Source organism: Pipistrellus hanaki (assembly GCF_964339955.1).
Source record: "Pipistrellus hanaki genome assembly, chromosome: 1".
In the NCBI taxonomy this organism is placed as follows: domain Eukaryota; kingdom Metazoa; phylum Chordata; class Mammalia; order Chiroptera; family Vespertilionidae; genus Pipistrellus; species Pipistrellus hanaki.
Window position 1 is genome coordinate 170,136,301 of NC_140503.1, and position 19,719 is coordinate 170,156,019.

A 19,719-nucleotide genomic window follows, 5' to 3' on the forward strand; every position below is an offset into this window, starting at 1 on the left:
CCTCCTCCGCCCGCCGCTCCCGGCGCCGCGGCGCATGTGCCCGCGCCCCTCCCCGGCCCTGGACGCCGCTTCCCCTCCGCTCGCGCCGCGCCCGCCGCCGCCGCCGCCGGGGCCCATGGCCGGGACGCGCTGGGTGCTCGGGGCGCTGCTCCGGGGCTGCGGCTGCGACTGCAGCAGCTGCCAGCGCGCCGGCGCCGCCTGCCTGCCCTTCTACTCGGCCGCCGGCGCCCTCCCGGCCGGCGTCTCGGGCCGGCGCCGCCTGCTGCTGCTGCTCGGGGCCGCCGGGGCCGCCGCCGCCTCCCAGACGCGCGGCTTCCGGGCCGGGCCCGCCGCGAGGCTGGCGGGGCTGCCCCCCGCGCCCCCCGCCTCCTACGCGGCCCTGCGCGCCTCGCTGCTGCCGCCGCAGTCGCTGGCGGCGGCGGCCGCGGGCCCGGCGCGGGGCTACAGCCAGGTGCGTGGGCGCCGCGAGGGGGGTGCGCGCGAGGACCCTTCCCCGGCCCTTGTGCCCCCGGCCCCCGGCCCCTCTACCCCGGTCCCGTGTCCCCGGCCCCTCTACCCCTGGCCCCCGGCCGCGCGCCCGCGTCCCCGCGACCTCCTCCGCGCGCGCGGCCCGGGCCCCGCGGCGCTCGCCCGCCCCCGCCCCGGCCGCCCGGCCTCCGATTGGGCCCCGGAACAAGGGACGCTGTCCCGGGCCTCGGGCTTCTCCCTGTTTTGTTCTCCCGAGCCTCGGGCCGGCGGGGCCGTGTAAGTGTGGCTGTGGGGGTGAAGGCGGAGGCCTTGCTTCCTGCCGGCCCATGGTAGGTTTGGGGGTGCTGCTGGCGCCCCCACCCACCGCGTCCCCGTCGCCCTCCGCCCTCCCCGGCCCCGCGGAGGGTGGGAGGGCGGCCCGGGGCCGGGGAGGAGGCGCGCGCGCCGCGGCTGCGCGGGCCGGGCTCGCGGGGGCGGAGGAGGCGCGCCCGCAGCCTCCCTCCCTCCCTCCCTCCGGGCTGTGTGTCCCCGGGAAAGGCGGGCGCCGCGGCCGCTCACTGAAGGTCACCCCTGCGCCTCTGACAGGAGGCCCTTCGGGACCCGGGTCGCTGCCGACGGGGCAGTTTGAAGACTGATGTTGGGGGTGGGGGCCGAGGAGAGAGGCCGTCTAGGACCGGAGGCTACGGTTTTTGGGGATCTAGGAATTGGGCCTGCACTGTTTTCTTTGTAAAAGTCGGCGTGTGCTTGGAGAAACTCAGATTGCACCCGGATGGTGCCTCGTTAGGAAGCTTGCTTTCTGCTCGGTACGTGGCATCTGGGGAATGTCACCGCACACACTCTTGGAGGCTCTGGCTCCTGGTGCGACAGGTCGAGTTTGTCTTAATCCGGTTAGTGCTGCTCCTCCTCCTCCAATTCCGGGGACCTGGGAGGCTTGTCAGTAGGGCTGCTGCCTGCCAGGGGCTGAGCTAATTGACTCTTTTGAATCCTGGCCCAATACTTTTCTGCTGCCCTTTTCTGTATGATCTTGTGATCTTATGGAATTCTGGGAAACTGGACAATGTTACCTTGATTAAAAACACACACTATCTCTAATAAGCCCTTATGAGCTTGCTACTCTCATATATATATATATATATATATATATATGTATGTATGTATATATATATATCTTTTTTTTCTTTTCTATAATGATATCTACTGGTGTGATACACTGCTTACAGTTGTCATTGACTTCTTAAAATTACATGTAAGTCTTCAGGAAGATGATGGGAACATACAAAGGAGTGAAGCGTCTCTCTCTCTTTAGCCCAGTCGAGTGCAAGTCACTTGAGTTGCTGACACACTTTAATTTAGTGCTGGTTGCATTCTTGACCTCTGCTAAAGGTACATTTATCCCTGACTCCATAAAATTAGCGCGTCTTCATGGAACTCTTTCCTCAGCCCAGTAAAGTGCAAATCTTAAAAACTTGAGTTGTCTTCCCCATGACAGTTATGGTGCTTGTTGGAATCTTACTAAATTTCAACTTTTGCATAGTTTTGTAAAATGGGTCTTTTTTTAAAAAAAATTGAATTTATTGGGGTGACACCGATTAACAAAATTATACAGGCTTTCAGGTACATAATTCTGTCACTGTTCGTCACCCCAAGTCAAGTCTCTGTCCATCACCATTTATCCTCCCATACCCTCTTCCACTCCCTGCCCCCTGTGTAACAATGCAGTAGAGGTTTTTACATATTTCTCGGGCTCCTGTTAGCTCACACAACTGCTGTTGCCTTTGATGATCTTTTCCTTATTCCGGTGGTCTGGCACATCATTTGACAGATGAATCTTTCGAAGCATCCTGCTGTCTTGTTGACTTACCCACCCCTAAATGCCTTTTAATAACCCCCCTTTGCCTACCAGGTTAAGGAGACTCCCTCTCTGCTAAAGGGTGCCAACTTCCTTTTGCCAGCTCATCTTCCTTGGCCCATAAGTGGACCCTGCAGTTTAGTCAAATGGGGTTATTGCTGTTTTGCAAATGGGCTTCAGTGCATACTGCTTCCTCCCCTCACATCTCAACCTGGAGTGCCCTTTCCTTTATATCTGTCAGAAGCCTGTCCTTCAAGGCCCATCTCATGTCTTCTTCTAATAGTGCTCGGTTTTGAATTCTTACGATGTATATTATAGCCTTAACGCATCTCGTCTTGTATGCTTATCTTAGTGCAGATGGTAAACCTTTTTTTTTTCCCTTGGTTAATCTTTACCAACAGATATTTTTTCCCATTTCTTTTTAGAGAGAATGGAAGGGAGGGAGGGAGGAAGGTAGACAAAGAGACAGCGATGTGAGAGGCATATCAATTGGTTGTCTCCCACTCAAGCTCTGACCAGGTTTGAGCCTACAACCCGGGTATGTGCCCTGACTGGGAATCAAACCTGAGACCTTTCAGTGCGCAGGCCATGCTCTAACCACTGAGCAACAACTGGCCAGGGTGTAGATGGTAAAGTTTTTTCTTTTCTTTATTAAGGTATTACGTATGCATTCTTATCCTCCCTCCCCCCCTTACACACACACTCATGCCATCATCCCCTGGGTGTCTGTGTACATTGGTTAGGCTTATATGCGTGCATACAAGTCCTTTGGTTGATCTCTCCCCCTTGCTCCCACCCTTCTCTCTGAAGGTTGACGGATGGTAAACTTTTTGAGATGAGGGCATAAATGTGGTTCACGGTGAGTAGCAGGCACTCACATATTTGTCAGATTGAAAGGACCCCTCTAGTTCTGCCTTAACAAAAACACCATTGGGTGCAATTTGGGACCGAAGAATTTCAAGACGGGGCCTGAATGAAATTTGGGTCCTGCCAAACCATTAGGATATATACCTGCTTCCTACTGTTAGGATGTTCCCTTTAAGCCAAAACAGGATGAGTTAGGGTCGTGACTCTTCTTGCCTCTGAAATAGTAACTGTCCCCTAAAAATAACATTACGAGCACTAGTGTGTAGAAGTAAACATTTTCTAAGTAAGTTGTCAAATCTTATATTTCTTCATTTCTCTTGGAAGGAGTCTAAAGCTACCTACCTGGAAGACCTTCCGCCTTCCGCTGAGTATGAATTGCCTCCATCCAAGTTAGAAGAGGAAGTGGATGATGTTTATCTGATCCGAGCTCAAGGATTGCCTTGGTCATGCACTGTCGAAGATGTGCTTAGCTTTTTTTCAGGTATGTTTTATGTATGTTTTAAATATGTAGTTTTGTCTGAGCAAAAGATAGTTCCCCAAAATCTATTGATAAGTTAAACTGTGCCGTAAACATCTTATCTGATGGTTGAGAGTTGTCTCAACTGGTGCATACCAAGTGACACTATGTGTACTATTTATTTATATAGCAGGTTTAAAGACTGACTGCAACAAAAAATTTAATGTTAAAACAACAAAAAATTAAATGCTAGGACTAAGATTTAATACATAAAACCAGTTTTTTTCCTGAAGTTTTGATATGCACAGATCGAAAAGCCAAACCTACCAGTGGAAATATGTTATTGGGAACATGGGTTAAGAGAAGCTCTTTATGCAAAACATACATTTAAAATACATGATCACTTAGTGTCAAGTGGCATAGTTTCCTTAATATCGCTTGGAGGGTTACATATCTGTGATTAGTTTTTTATTTCTATATCTGACTGATTCTTAATTTTCCTTTTAAGAGAGTTTTAGAAGATGCTACCTTAAATGTTGTAAAAATAATGTTACCTATACCAAGTACTTTAATATGTATAGCATTCTGTGGTCAAGCATTTTATAAAGTCATTTATATCTTCCACTTGCTCCCATTATAAGAAGTATGCAATAAAGGGATGTCTTTTCATAGTAATAAAAAAGAAGAAACGTTAAATTATGGTAGCAAAATTATTCTTATAGGAGATATTTCAGAGTTTTTCTGGTTGTGATTGTAACAAAAGAAGACACGCATAAACATAACCATAGAAGCATTGAGGAGGACATAATACATTTTTTTTTTTTTTGTTGAGCCTAGTTTAAATTTCCATTTAATGACCAGGAGACCATGAACTTACGTATGTAGTAAAGTTTGCCTACTATCTTTTTCACGTGGAGCTTTTTAGAGATGACCACCTCATTGGCATTTGGACAGCTTCAGGGATGGGGGCTTGTGTTAGGAATACGGCAGGCCTTTTGGTTCTTCTTTTGTTTTGGTGTTAGAAGATTGCATTCCAGTGGCTTGTACAATTGATTTCTGGTTTTAATTGATTTTTATTCACATACTTTTAGACTGCAGAATCCGTAACGGTGAGAACGGAATACACTTCCTGTTAAACAGAGATGGCAAACGAAGAGGTGACGCCTTAATTGAGATGGAGTCGGAGCAGGACGTGCAGAAAGCCTTAGAGAAGCACCGCCTGTACATGGGGCAGCGGTATGTGGAAGGTACGCGAAGCCCCCCTGCGGCTTTTCAGGATCCTTACGTAAGACTTGATACTCCCCAAGGCAGTTTTTCTTTCTTTCTTTTTTTTTTTTTTTTTTAATATATTCTATTGATTTTTCACAGAGAGGTAGGGAGGGGAGAAAGATAGAGAGCTAGAAACACCGATGAGAGAGACATCGACCAGCTGCCTACTGCACACCCCACACACCAGGGATGTGCCCGCAACCAAAGTACATGCCCTTGACCGGAATCGAACCCGAGACCTTTCAGTCTGCAGGCCGACGCTCTATCCACTGAACCAAACCGGTTTCGGCTCCAAGGCAGTTTCATGTGATCCTTAGCAACAGTGAAGTAGTTAGGTATGATGAATATACCCTTTTTCAGGGTATAAAAATGAAAGCACAGAGATTATCTCGTTTCTTATCTATAAGATGAAGATGTTGACCAAGTGTATCTCACATATTGTGATGTTTAAATGAATGACGCTTGGCACGTATAAATATTCAATAAATGTCATGTCATTTTCTTCAGAGAAGTACATAACGATTAAAAAATTACTAGTTTTAAAATTCTTGATATGTTTTTTTTTAAAAAAGGCGTATTCCTTTGTTATGTAAATTTGAAGTCTTTTGTGCATTTGCTTTGCAGTCTATGAGATAAACAACGAAGATGTGGATGCCTTAATGAAGAGCCTGCAGATTAAATCTTCCCCTGTGGTCAATGATGGTGTGGTTCGCTTGAGAGGACTTCCTTATAGTTGCAACGAGAAAGACATCATAGACTTCTTTGCAGGTGCTTTTCAGCTTTATCATGTTTGGAGCCTCATATACCCTCTCCCTTTCCCTTTCCCTCCGCCTCCCAGCATTGTCTCCTTTTCCTAGGTAACTGCATGCAGTTATACTATAGGTCCTTTAGGGGAGAACTCTGCATTTGGATTTCCAGTATTTATGAATTACATAAATGTTTCTCATAACAGTGTCCATATTAAGGTTAACAATTTATATGAATTAGAATTCATAGCTGTAGTATATGCATTGTTACATTAGTAGTGATGTTAGTCTAAATCTCTATTTCTCCTATTACATAATAGCAAAAAAAAAAAAAAGATAGAGAATTGTGTTTTACATGAACTGCTTGGACCCTGAACATTCTGGAAATACAGATGTTTAGGTGTTACTAGGTTTTGGCTGCATAATAATTTTCTTTCAATTAGGTATCTAGTTTTGGGACTGGCAAAATTGATCTCAGATGAGTTGATTTTAAGTATAAAAAGTTCCTGGTAGCACTAATCTGTGGTGATTTTTTTGGTGTCCTAGGACTGAATATAGTAGACATTACTTTTGTGATGGACTTTAGAGGGAGAAGAAAGACAGGAGAAGCCTACGTGCAGTTTGAAGAACCAGAAATGGCCAGCCAAGCCCTATTGAAACACAGGGAAGAAATTGGTAACCGGTGAGTGAGGTAGATACTAATGATGCAGGAGTACCATACATTGGCCATTTTGATGAATGCACTGTAATATGAATGTCAGGTGATCTAAACAGAAAAGGAGAGAGAGAGTGGTATGATGTGCTTTCAAATGCCTTTCACATAGATTAACAAATCATTGATGTGGTAATTTGCTGTATCAGTATGCATCTATAAAATACATTTTTTTTTTTTTTTTTTTTGCCTTGGCTGGATGGCTCAGTTGGAATATCCTTCCGTGCACCAGAAGGTCTCAGGTTGAATTCCCAGTCAGGGCACATGCCCTGGTTATGGGTTCCATCCCCTGGTCAGGGCATGTGTCAGAGGCAACTGATAGATAGATGCATCTCTCTCTCTCTCCTTCTCTCTCCCCTTTTCTAAAATCAATTTAAAAAATACTTTTCTTGCATTACCCCAATATTACCACATCTAACAAAATTACCAGCAACTTATCTTATGTGGACCCATAATTAAGTTATCTTAATTATACCTAATATGTCATTACAGTTGCTTTTTTTGGCACCAAAGTCTAGACATGACCCACACTGTATTTGACAGTTATATCTGCAGTTCTTAAAGTAGAGCAAATCCCCTTCTTTATTTTTTTATTCCCTCTCCCTTTATAAATGTCACTGACTTTTGAAGAAATTGGGACAGTTGTCCTGTACAGTGTCTCATGTCCTATTTTTATCTTATTGCATCTTCATGGTGTCATTTAACTTGTTCCTTTGTATCCTGTATTACTCCTGGAAACAGGAAGCTAGAGCTAAAGCCTTGAATTGTTTCGGTTAACATTTTGATGTGGATACTCTTATAGATGATTCTGTATTCTATTTCACATCGCCTTAGGATGCACAGAGTGATGGATGGCTTCTTTTATGTTTTGACCTTAATTTTGGAGGAATACTAAAAACAATCCAAAGCCATTGTATTTCAGAATTACTTATAGAATTGGTTCAAAGGTCCTTATTAAATTTGTTTCAAGTGAAAAAAGTATGCAAAGCAACTGCCCTCCCCTTTTCCTTTCCACACTCTTCATATTATAATGTATCTTGGAACACACCAAAATTACTTTACGTGGGGAGTTAAGGCAATGTAGAGCTCTTAATAAATTAAGGAGTGGTGCCCACCTAATCTTTATAGGTCTTTATATAAAATTATTTTTACACTTCAAGCTTAATAACCTGATTTGGAAAAGCAGTGTTGAGAAAAAGAAAATTGGATCCAGAAGCTTAGATTTAATAGAGAGTTTCACTGCCAAGCAGATCAGAATTGGCATTTAAATGATCATGAATTCTCATTAAATAAACTCTTAATGAAGTTCTGAAGGAACTCATATACTGTGACTTAATCTCTTACACGAATATGATTAATTTTCACAGAATTGAATTTTAAAGCTTCAATAGATTGTTAACCACCTGTGGAAAACAAAACTCTTCTTACCAGATCAATTCTTTGCATACACACAATTAACTATAGCATAGTTGTTCTTATCAAGGAAAATGAGGTAGGAATGTTGTTCAAATGTATACGAAGAAAATTTACCTTGGGGAGGATTAAATCAGTGATCTGTTCTGTTGAGAGTATTTTTACATGGGCTTATAATATACTATCACCTGTTATCTTTGGACACTTGTGTTTCATAAGCTATTGGAAATACTATATATGCATGTTTTATTTTAAATGAGTTCATTTTAAAATTACTTTGCACTGTTTGTGATGTTCTCTTTTGCTTTGACATAGATATATAGAGATATTTCCAAGCAGAAGGAATGAAGTTCGAACACATGTTGGTTCTAATAAGGTAAAGAAAATGGCATCTCCTGCTAAGTATGTAACTGAGCCAGACGTGGTCTTTGAAGAACAGGAAGTAAATGAAGACATTCGACCTATGACAGCTTATGAAAGTGAGAAAGAAATTGGTAAGGATCTGCTTCTTGTTGAGACTCATTGGGTCCCTTTTGTATGTCTTGATATTTGTTAAAAAAAAAATTAAAAAATATATATATTTACTATTTGTATGAAATTTAAGACTATTGGAGAAGGGAATTAAGGATTTAATATGTCTTTGAGCGTAGTATGTACTTTTAATATATGCAGAAAGACTTAATTATTTCATAGGTTTTTAAAATGTAATAACTTTTGTAGATCCTACATCAGATAAACTGGTGGCACAAATATAACTAGGAAGTAAAATGTCAATTTTTAAACTAAGGTGGGAAAAGATATAGGTAGAAAGCAGGAGTGTTGACTGAAGAAAGGAGTTTTGTTTGCCTCTGTATTATTTCTTTTATTCCTAACCCAAAGCAACATTTGAAATCTTTGAAATTTGCCAAATCCTTTTTAAACTGGTGCTCTGGGATTATCCTATTACTATATTTATTTAATTTTTAGTGCTTATTACCCAGAAAATTACCCCTTCCTTGATTTTTTTCATTAATAATCATTTTCCCACTCTCTTATTATAGAAAGACTAGAGGCCTAGAATTTGTGTACCAGTGGGGTCCTTCGGCCTGGCCTGTGGGATTGGGCCGAAACCAGTTCTAAGACATCCCAGGTTGTGAGAGGGCGCAGGCCAGGCAGAGGGACCCCACTGGTGCACAATCGGGGTTGGGGAGGGACATGGGAGGTTGGCCAACAGGGAGGGACCTCAGGAAGGCTCCAGAGCATGTCTAGCCCATCTTCCTCAGTCCCAGTTGACCAGACCCCAGCAGCAAGCTAACCTGCTGGTCAGAGCGTCTGCGCCCTGGCGGTCAGTGCATGTCATAGTGAGCGGTTGAGCAGCATTAGCGTATCGTTAGCATATTACGCTTTGATCAGTTGACTGGCTGACCTGTCGACTGAACACTTAGCATATTAGGCTTTTATTATATAGGATGTTCTTTTGAAATCTAGTAATGGCCGAAACTGTTTTGGCTCAATGGATAGAGCATTGGCCTGCGGACTGAAAGGTCCCAGGTTCAATTCCAGTCAAGGGCATGTACGTTGGTTGCGGGCACATCCCCAGTAGGGGGTGTGCAAGAGGCAGCTGATTGATGATTCTCTCTCATCGATGTTTCTAACTCTCTATCCCTCTCTCTTCCTCTCTGTAAAAAATCAATAAAATATATTAAAAAAAAAAAAAAAAAGAAATCTGGTAATGGATTGAGGCACTAAATTTTTAAGCGAAGCGAAGTTTATCACATCAAGAGTAGCGCTCTGGGCAGGTGAAAAGGTTCTCAAAAAGGGTTGCCCTTGGCTCTAAATTCTTATGGGTGTTTAAAAAGGCAGAAATTTCAGATTATTTTGGCTTTAAAATTCAAGTCCTTCTTCCTTACTCGTTCAAGAGGCATTAAGGATTTTGACATAAATATCATACTTAATGGTAATCTGTTAATATCTCTTTAAGCTTTTATGCTCTTGACGCTGCTTTTTGCTCCACTTTTCAGAATTGCCTAAGGAGATGCCAGAAAAGCTTCCGGAGTCTGGTGATTTTGGAACTACATCTTCGCTACATTTTGTTCATATGAGAGGATTGCCTTTCCAAGCCAACGCCCAAGACATCATAAACGTGTGTGGCAGTAAGAGATCTAATCTCAGTGGGTTAGAATAAAAGTTTTTAAGTTGAGCTTTTATTAATTTCAGGAAGGTAGAGAAGAAGATACAGTATTTCTGGAGTATCTGTGGACAGTACTGTTTACCTCTCCGTGGTTGTGGAAGCTTGTTTTATTCTCTTAACCTGAGAAGTATGGGTTTTATTGCATTTTAAGGTGACATGTATGGTGGATAAGAGGATTTTTTTTGATGCACAATAGTATGATGTGGGTTTAGTATTCAAAGAAAGTGGATTTCCTCTAAATTGGTTCAACCTCTTCAGTTTTTAGTTTAGTGGCAAGAGGAACTTGCCACAGAGCAGTTAGGTTCTAGACAAGAATTTAGTACTCCTAAGTGCTTGGAGCTTTCGTTAGATCATATAGCCGTGTGGTGTTATAATTCCCTAACTTTTTTGAGAAAAATAATTTTAAGAATATTTTTATTTCATGAAAGGTACTGTATAAAATGGAAAGCTAAAACAGCAAAGTACCTACTGACTTCATGAACTTGAGGGCATAAACTTAAGATAGATTCAAACCTACAGTTTTCAGTTAGTGAGCCTCAGAGTTGTCTTTATTATTTCAAGAAGCCTAATAGATATCAAATTGTCACCTAAATGAAGGTTGCAATCTCATTAAGGCATTACATGTTGTTGCTTTGGTTTGGAATGGCAGCTGTTCAGTGTAGTAGCTCTGTTAGGTAGTGCTGATAAGAAAATGGTTATCAGGTGCATGCCTGATGAAAAAATGGTACAATTGGATTATTAAGAAATAAAGTGTATGTGATAGTATATATAGATAGTCCTTAGAAGTGGAAGGATGTGTGTGGGAGGAATAATAAAAGTTTTCTTTGTTGGTATAAAAAAGCACATTGAGAACCATTTGTTGCATAGTATTGTATTTATAGTATAAGTTGTCTATGACCAGATATTTGAAATGAACTTTGAGTTCTAAGAAGATCAGAAAAGCCAGAAGGGATGATAGAAAATATTTCCTTAAAAAAAAAAAAATTATTAAAGTGTGTGAATCAAAGCCTGAAAGGAAAATGCAGAACTACTAGACTTCTAGAAATTGGACCTAGTACCATTATGTTCCTTTTGGCTTCATTTGTTTAGTTTTTTGCTCCACTGAAGCCTGCTAGAATCACCATGGAATACAGTTCCAGTGGGAAGGCCACGGGAGAAGCTGATGTGCACTTCGATACCCATGAGGATGCTGTTGCAGCTATGCTCAAGGATCGGTCCCATGTCCGTAAGTACTGACATGTTTTTTTTAAAATATATTTTTTATTGATTTTGTACAGAGAGGAAGAGAGAGGGATAGAGAGTTAGAAACATCGATGAGAGAGAATCATCAATCAGCCGCCTCTTGCACACCCTCTACTGGGGATGTGCCCTCAACCAAGGTACATGCCCTAGACCAGAATCGAACCCGAGCCAACGCTCTGTCCACTGAGTCAAACTGATCCCGGCCTGCCATGGTTTTCATAGTCATTTTCATACATGTCTTTGCATACAAATGCCTTTTTCTGTTTTGGATTTTTCCTAGAATATTTCCTTGGGGAAACTACTCTGCCATTACCACTAAATTAAATGTAAAAAAGATGAGACATATTGTAATGAAAAGCATTATTTTGTCAGCTAATGATCCTTCATATTTCTATCCAACGTTAGGATTTAATTTGGTTTTATATTTTTGTGTAAGAAAGTAAATGGACAAAGGGTTTGAGTTGCTGTCTGAACTATGAGAAAAAGGCTATATAATATTTCTGCCTTTTCAGCTTTTTGAAATGAATCTCTTTTTGTCATTCTCAGAGCATAGGTATATTGAATTGTTCCTGAATTCATGTCCAAAGGGAAAATAAGACTTCCAGGGACTCCAGATAATAAGGTAAACTTAAGAAGTCCAATCGTGGAAACTATTTTCATTGATAATCATTAACTTACTAATTTGTAATATGGTGGAAACTTTCTCTTTAATAAAGATGAAACTGATCATGATAATTGAAGCATCACTATAAGGAGTGGAATTCTCCTGGGAAACAGAATTCATTATGATTGTATTAGAGGCCCAGTGCATGAATTTGTGCATGGGTAGGGTCCCTCAGCCTGGCTGGCGACAGGGGCCAATTGGGCTGCGGGAGATTGGGTGGTGGGGGAGGGCCCACGGGAGGTTGGCTGTGGGAGCATACTGGCCACCAGGGAGGACAGCTGCATATGCCCCCTGGTGGTCAGTGTGTGTCATAGTGACTGGTCATTTGGTCGCTTAGGCTTTTATATGTATAGACTGGAAGCCCAGTGCATGGATTTGTGCACCGGCGGGGTCCCTTGGCCTGACCTACACCCTCTCGCAGTTTGGGACCCCTTGGGGGATGTTGGAGAGCCTGTTTCATCCCGATCCCCATAGGTCCAATCCAGATAGGAGGGAGCCTTATCCCCACAGGCCAGATCCCTGCTGGCCAGATCCAGACGGGGGCGGGGGGTGGAGGGGGTGGGGGGGGTGGTAATAGGGAGGAGGGAGGAAGAGCCCAATTCAAGAGGAGGGAGCTTGATCCCTACAGGCCCAATCCAGACAGGAGGGAGCCCGATACTGACCTGGTGGTCAGTGTGCATCATAGCAACCGATCAAATGGTTGAATGGTTGCTTAGGCATAGATAGATAGATAGATAGATAGATAGATAGATAGAGGCTTTGAGTATTTTTCCCGTATGTAGGCTTTTTGCATTTTTTCTCAACATTCATCATTCTGCGAGCTGAAAAATAATTTTTCACCTTCAGTAGCTATAAATCTTAATACACTGGCAATGTGCTTGCATTTTTTTTTTCTATAAAAATTTTGAGCACATTTCCTCATTTCTAAGATATTTTTAAAATGTTTAAAGTAATGCATTTGAAACCAGAGTATACCAGTGATATGTACACTTAATGTACCACTGTTTCTTTTCCTAAAGTAATGTTATGAAAATGGTTATACTAGGAAGTTTATGATTTCGTAGGGTTAACTTACATGTGACAAATTTAATGTCTTGATGTCTTTTCTCTTGACTAAATGTTATATGGTGTTTTTCTTTTCCCCCCTATAAAGTCTTTTTATACGTGTGTGTATGTGTGTGTGTGTGTGTGTATATACACATTCATATCATCCTATATAATAAAACCCTAATATGCAAATTGATGGAATGACCAGTCGCTATGACATGCACTGACCATCAGGGGCAGATGCTCAACGCAGGAGCTTTCCCCTGGTGGTCAGTGTGCTCCCACAGCGGGAGCACCACTCAGCCAGAAGCTGGGCTCACGGCTGGTGAGCACAGCAGCGGTGGTGGGAGCCTCTCCTGTCTCCGAAGCAGTGCTAAGGATCCCTGAGGGGTCTCGGACTGCAAGAGGCTGTAGGCTGGGCTGAGGGACCCCTGATCCATTGCAGAAATGTTGTGCACCAGGCCTCTAGTATATATATAAAATTTTTATATATATATTTTAATTCTCACCCAAGGATATGTTTTTATGATTTGAGAGAAAGAGAGAGAGAGAAATGTCAATATGAGAGAAACATCATTATGCCTCCCTTAAGTTCCCTAACCCAGGATTGAACCACATCCTAGGTATGTGCCTGACAGGGACTCAAACCCACCACCTTTTTTTGTTGTTGTTGATTTTTTACAGAGAGGAAGAGAGAGAGATAGAGAGTTAGAAACATTGATGAGAGAGAAACATCGATCAGCTACCTCCTGCACACCCCCTACTGGGGATGTGCCTGCAACCAGTGTACATGCCCTTGACCGGAATCGAACCTGGGACCTTGCAGTCTGCAGGCTCATGCTCTATCCACTGAGCCAAACTGGTTTTGGCTAAATTTGTTATTTTAAATGATATGGGAACATGTTCAACACTTTTTCATTTTTAATAAATGTGCTGTACTTTTTGTTTTATTTTCAGAATGAAGCAAGAAGCATTTCATTTGCACATCTTTCTTGGATATGGGATATACAGTTCCAGTGTTTTAGCAGCAATTGTTAGAGAAAGGATATGGGGTTGTGGATTAATTGTTTAAGAAAAATTCCATAGTGGACTTTTTAGAAAGAAAAAGGAAAGATTCAGTTTGGAATTAAATAAAACACAAATTTAAACTTTGTTTAAATTGTCCATGATAGGATCTGATTTATAAATCTGGACTTTATTTTATGATTCAGTAATTTGTTTTCATAGAGATTATGTTATCCAATATAAAGAGTGCATATTTTTATTCAGCACTGTCCTTTAAAATATTCCTCCCATTTTAAAAATGATTTTTTTGAGAGCTCTGATATAAACTTTCTATGGATTAAAATACTGATTTATTTTAACCAAATACTCACCAAAGCAAAGAAAGGTTTCAGACCTTTGAATCATTATGGTTTGGTAGAGTAGTTATAATTTTAGGTGTATTGATGACTTAAAAAAAAAAGATTTGAGACAAAAAAATAATTACCATTGGTTAGTATAATGGACGGCTATTTGGCAGTGTCACATCTTTAGAAATGTTTGGCCTTTCTAAGCTTGTGCTACTGGCGTTTAACGTAGTGCCTGTGTGCTTTAGGAGGGAAGTCTAGTCTCAAATGTCTGAACACATCCCCGTTCCCTGACCCCCTTTTTTGGTTTTGGGTAAACATTAGGGGTGTTAGTCTCAAAACTGTGAAATGACATCTCAAAACAGTCCCTAAGGACCTAATGGCTTCCCTCGAATTTAAACCAGCTCTAGATAGGAAAAACCTAAGTCCCTTCATTTGCTTTTTCAGTGGGGCAGCTCATCCCATATTTAGAACAAGTAGGGGTGCCTTGCTTAAATAAAAATAGCATTTAATGAATCATTGTGTGAAGGGTTTATGGATAAAGCTGTACTCCTGTCACATTGTGGCAGTACATTCTGCTTTCATATTAAATAGCTTGTTATTTAAATATTGGATCAAAATGGCTGGCTTGAAAATGTAGTCATTAATAAACTAATTTTATGTGCACCTGCGTAGGAGAATCAAAGTCCTGTATACTTTCTTTGCCTTGTTCCTGATCTCAGGGTCACTACTGCTATGTAGTTACCAACAGATGCAATTCTAGATCTTAAAATCGAATTAGTCTAGATTTCTGAGAGGTGATATTTGGAAGAGAGATTATGTCTTCTCTCACTCACTCACTCAGTACATAACCATCTTTGATTACCAGCTAAGATACAAAATCACTGTACTGTAAATAGTTAATAAATGAAAGCTTGGTTCAGGCAGATTACCTAAGAGTATTTATTTTGGAGTGTGGATAAACCAAATATATTTTTATTACATCGAGTTCCTGGTATATTCTTACAAGGAGACATGATTAACTTTCAGTTGTGTTTGTCATCCAATAAGAACATGACTGACCAGTTTAACAGCTTCCGCATTACTACTTAATGGAAATACGTTTTCATATATGTGTACTGAGCTGTGCAAACTGGTGTCTAGCTGTATGATCTGCTAGGATGTGATCTTTCTCCCTTTAGCAGTAGGCATCCAATTTGCTGTGAAAAAAATCTGTAGGGTCTTCTGGGAATGAGGTTGGTGAAGAATTAATTCATTTGCAAGTACTTCATTTTGGAGCTAATAAGTTGCATTTGCATATCTGGGAAAGAATGAGAGCAAAAGCCTTAAAGTGTTGTGTGGTGTGGGTATCTTACTGCCACACTATTGGCCGAGCTCTCAGTAAAAAGGTGGCCATTCTTGGGAAGTCTTATGAATTCATGTATTTTTCCTAGCATCCCTTTAGCAAGTTATTGCTCATAATTTAGGCTACTAAATGAATGCTTGCTGAGAAGGCAGGTGTAAAAAGGCATGTGTAAAAAAGCACATGATAGAATAAAAGTGATCTTTTATTTCTGTCCAATCAAAAGATATATTTCTCTTTCCCAAAATTTGACAAAACTGCGTTATCATCAGATGTTATTGAAATATTGACAGAGGTTTTCTATTTATGTCTTTATAATCTTTATGGGAAAATATCAAAATTGCCAGATTGGATATGGCCAGGTTACCCATATTCTGCTTTATAGTTAGCTACTACTTCTCAAGGAGCTGTAAGAGAGGACTCTGATAAGGAAGCTCATCAAAGTGTAGGTTTATGTGTTGATCCCAAGGGGGAAATTGCTAGATTGTGATCTGATCTGAGATACTCACTGATGCCAGAGAATGAAGCAGAATCCAGAGTATTTGTCCCCTCTGCCTGGGGGAAGGTGGCTTCTGCCAGGTGGGGAGGAAACTGAGGCAGCTATGGAACGGAAATCTCTGAAGCCTGGATTTACCTGCAGAGTGGGGAGGAAGCAGCAGGAGAAAGCACTTCCATCTAAATACATGACATTTTGAGGCAAGGCCCCTGCTTGTTAGTCAAATGCCCTATTGGCATTCTCTGCCTAAACCTTCCCTCAGCAGATTCTCATTTGGGGATTTTTCTCAGGGTTACATCCTATTCATTTTACAATTTAAAACATTCTTTTGTTTTCATAGTTTCCCCTAAATCTATAGATATAATATAAAAGGGTTTATATTCAATTGGTAGGACACATATAGAGCAGAATGGTATTTCAGCAGTAGAGGCAGGCCTAAGTTCATTGTCTTTCGGAAAGCATTGCTCAAACGTGGTAGGAATGGACTTTTCCCTCCTGATTCAGACTAGAAGACACTCTGAAGTTTGTACAAAGGGAATAAAGCTGCTGTAAACAGTCATGTGTACATAATATTCTAACTCATTTGGGTAAATGCCAGGGAGTGGGATTGCTGGATCATAGGGTAAGATTTTAGTTTTAATAAATGCTAACCTCGCTTCCAAGGCGGCTGGCTGTACCATTTTACATCCCTACCAGCAGCGAGTGCCAGCTCCTGTAGCAACGCATCCTTGTCTGCCTTTGGTGTTCTCAGTGTTTTGAATTTGAGCTAATGTAATACGTCTGTAGTGGTATCTCGTTTTGTGATTCCATAGTGTCCTAAGATGTTGAGAATCTTTTTATAGATTTGAATCTTCATATTGTCTTTAGTGAAGTGTCTGTTCAGATCTTTTGCCCAGTTTTTCAGTGGGGTGGTTTTCTTCATTTTAGGAAGGGGATATAAGAAGGTTTTATTTGGTGTTTAAACCTTGATGATATGAAAAATAAACAAGATAATTTTAAAAATTGTTTATATTTTATTTTTTGAAGGAAATAATATTCTAGAGAGATGAAGGGGTGTACTTCCTCTGATCCTGTACTTCAGCCACTATTTCCCTTGGCAGCCCTGTCATCACTTTCTAATGTAAACTTCCAGTGATATTTACTGTATAGATAAGCAAATATAATAAACATTTTCATTTCTTTTTAGCATACTATACACCTTTTCTCATTTAATATATCCTAAAGATCATTTGATGTCATTATACAAAATCTTTCCTCTCAAAAATTTTTATTTTTTTATTAATCTTAGAGGAAAGGACAGAGAGAGACAGAGACATTGGTCAGTTGCCTCCTGCATGCACCCCAACCGAGAATCGAACATGCCACCTGATGTACGGAATGAGGCTCTTACTGTCCAGGGCTTCCCTCATTTTTAAAAAGTGATTGTACACCATGGATGTATGCAATCGAACCTGTGTCCCTTACTAATGAACATATAAATTGTTTCCAATCTTTTGCTATTATAATGCTGAAGTGAATTGCCTTGTATAAATCTGTCATTTTGTACATATATAAATTTCTCTGTAGAATAAGTGGTCAGAAAGTTTATATCAAATTTATATTTTTTCTTAATTTGCACTTGCAGTGCAAGTGCCCATTTCCCCATAGCCTCACTGACAGTGTATTAGCAACTGCTCTTTGCCACTCTGAGAGGTTAAGCACGCACACGCGCTTGGAATGGTATTCTTTTAAGAGGTAGCATTTCACGTTTGGCTTTTGAATTTCCTTTCCTGTTGTTCTCTTACAATCTCTAATACTAATCACCTTCATTAATTTTAAAGCAAATCCAAACCATAGTATCATTTGTCTATTTCAGTGTGCATCTCTTTAAATAGGACTTTAAAAATACCATCATTTCTAAAAATACTAATTCTTTTTATCACCAAAAATGTCTATCTGAAATGTCAGAATCTAAATAGTACACACATTGCAGATGCTACTCTGCCTCTTTTCACCCTGTGAAAATTTTAGATATCAAATTTCAATCATACCATAAAGTGACATTTTTTAAATCAGTGCAGCCATTGATCTATTTTCTTTATGTGTGTCAAAGTTTGTAAATATCTATATTTGATTCTTAAGCTTTTGGGCATATAAAGTTTTTACTTGTAAAATTTACAGTGAACAAATACTAAGTGTACCCTTGATGAGTTTTGATGTACAACTTGTAACCCAAACACCCAGCAAGCCATGGAATGTTGTCATCACATCAGGAAGTTTCTGCACCTCTCCCATCTCTTCTCCTTATTAGGATTTTCACCATGGATTAGTTTGGCCATTTTAGAGCTTAATAGAAATGGAACCATATGTATGTGTGTCAATTTCTCTTCAGCGTGATTTTGAGATTCATCCGTATGTTTCAGCTTGGTTTCTTTTCAATGCTGAGTAGTATTCTATGAAAATGCCACAGTTTAACTTCTCCTGTGTTAGATGAACCACTAGTGGACCATGGGCTCTTTCCCATTTGGGCTATTATAAATAAAGTTGCTGTGAACCTCTTGTGCAAGCTTTTTTGTGGACCTATGTTTTAATTTCTTTTGAATAAGTACTTGGCAGAATATCCTGAGTTGAAAGATTGGTATATTTTAAGTTTTGCTAGTAATTGACATACCTCTTTCAAAAGTGGACATCCTATTTTCATACCCACAAACAATATGAGAGTTCCACTAGCCCAGTGGTCAGCAAACTGGCTCGTGAGCCACATGTGGCTCTTTGGCCCCTTGAGTGTAGCTCTCCCACAAAATACCACGGCCTGGGTGAGTCTGTTTTGAAGAAGTAGCGTTAGAAAAAGTTTAAGTTTAAAAACTTTGGGTCTCAAAAGAAATTTCAATCGTACTGTTGATATTTGGCTCTGTTGAATGAGTTTGCTGACCACTGCACTAGGTCTATAACATCACCAATTAGTAGTGTCATCCTGTAATTCCAACTATTCTGTGTGTAGTGGTACCCCATTGTAGTTTCATTTGACTTCCTTGACAATCGAGCATTTTTTCCTCGTAAGCTTTTGGGCCATTCAAATTTCTTTAGTGAAGTTCAAGTGCTTGTTTCCTATTTTACTCTATATGTTTCCTCTTCCATTTACTTTTTCCTTTATTTTTTAACAGATAAGATTAACATGTAGAAGTTTCCACAATCTGAATTTTGCTCATTGTTTTCTGTGAATATTGACCACTTTTCTATTTGGTCTTTTTCTTAACTAGTTAACACAGTGGTCGGCAAACTCATTAGTCATCAGAGTCAAATACCAATAGTACGATGATTGAAATTTCTTTTGAGAGCCAAATTTTTAAAACTTGAACTTCTAACGCCACTTCAAAATAGACTCACCGAGGCCGTGGTATTTTGTGGAAGAGCCACACTTCAAGGGGCCAAAAAGCTGCATGTGGCTCGTGAGCTGCAGTTTGCTGACCACGGAGTTAACAGAAGCTTCTTGTTCTTGCAATGAACTAGTTTTAACATCCCTCCCCCCGCCTCCCTCACCAGCATACACACACACACACACACACACACACACACACCATCACTGTTTATTATGGCAGGATATTTTTATGTGGTAGAATTCTTAAATTTTCCCTTTTATGGCTTCTAG

The 19,719-nt window shown here is 40.8% G+C and overlaps 1 protein-coding gene across 3 annotated transcripts; it reads left to right on the forward strand.

Annotated features, from left to right (window-relative positions):
• Positions 1 to 12: 12 nt before the first annotated feature.
• GRSF1 (G-rich RNA sequence binding factor 1) lies at positions 13 to 18,636 on the forward strand. 3 transcript variants are annotated; one of them, XM_084890221.1, is made up of 10 exons: positions 13 to 451; positions 3,509 to 3,665; positions 4,733 to 4,888; positions 5,535 to 5,678; positions 6,203 to 6,338; positions 8,097 to 8,275; positions 9,782 to 9,903; positions 11,041 to 11,176; positions 11,740 to 11,815; positions 13,862 to 18,636. In XM_084890221.1, the coding sequence occupies exons 1-9, from the start codon at positions 35 to 37 to the stop codon at positions 11,787 to 11,789; spliced, it is 1,497 nt and encodes a 498-aa protein (XP_084746347.1). In that variant the 5' UTR covers positions 13 to 34; the 3' UTR covers positions 11,790 to 11,815; positions 13,862 to 18,636. The 3 variants fall into 3 exon arrangements, with proteins under 3 accessions (XP_084746347.1, XP_084746349.1, XP_084746348.1); XM_084890223.1 differs by having other exon boundaries at positions 33 to 451; positions 3,512 to 3,665; XM_084890222.1 differs by lacking the exon at positions 13 to 451 and adding an exon at positions 637 to 797.
• Positions 18,637 to 19,719: the final 1,083 nt, after the last annotated feature.

Bases quoted from the DNA above. Each gene is read 5' to 3' on its own strand.
- GRSF1 (XM_084890221.1), top strand. From the start codon at position 35: ATGTGCCCGCGCCCCTCCCCGGCCCTGGACGCCGCTTCCCCTCCGCTC. The intron at 3,666-4,732 runs GTATGTTTTATG...ACATACTTTTAG, and splicing joins TGTGCTTAGCTTTTTTTCAG to ACTGCAGAATCCGTAACGGT. The intron at 4,889-5,534 runs GTACGCGAAGCC...TTTGCTTTGCAG, and splicing joins GGGGCAGCGGTATGTGGAAG to TCTATGAGATAAACAACGAA.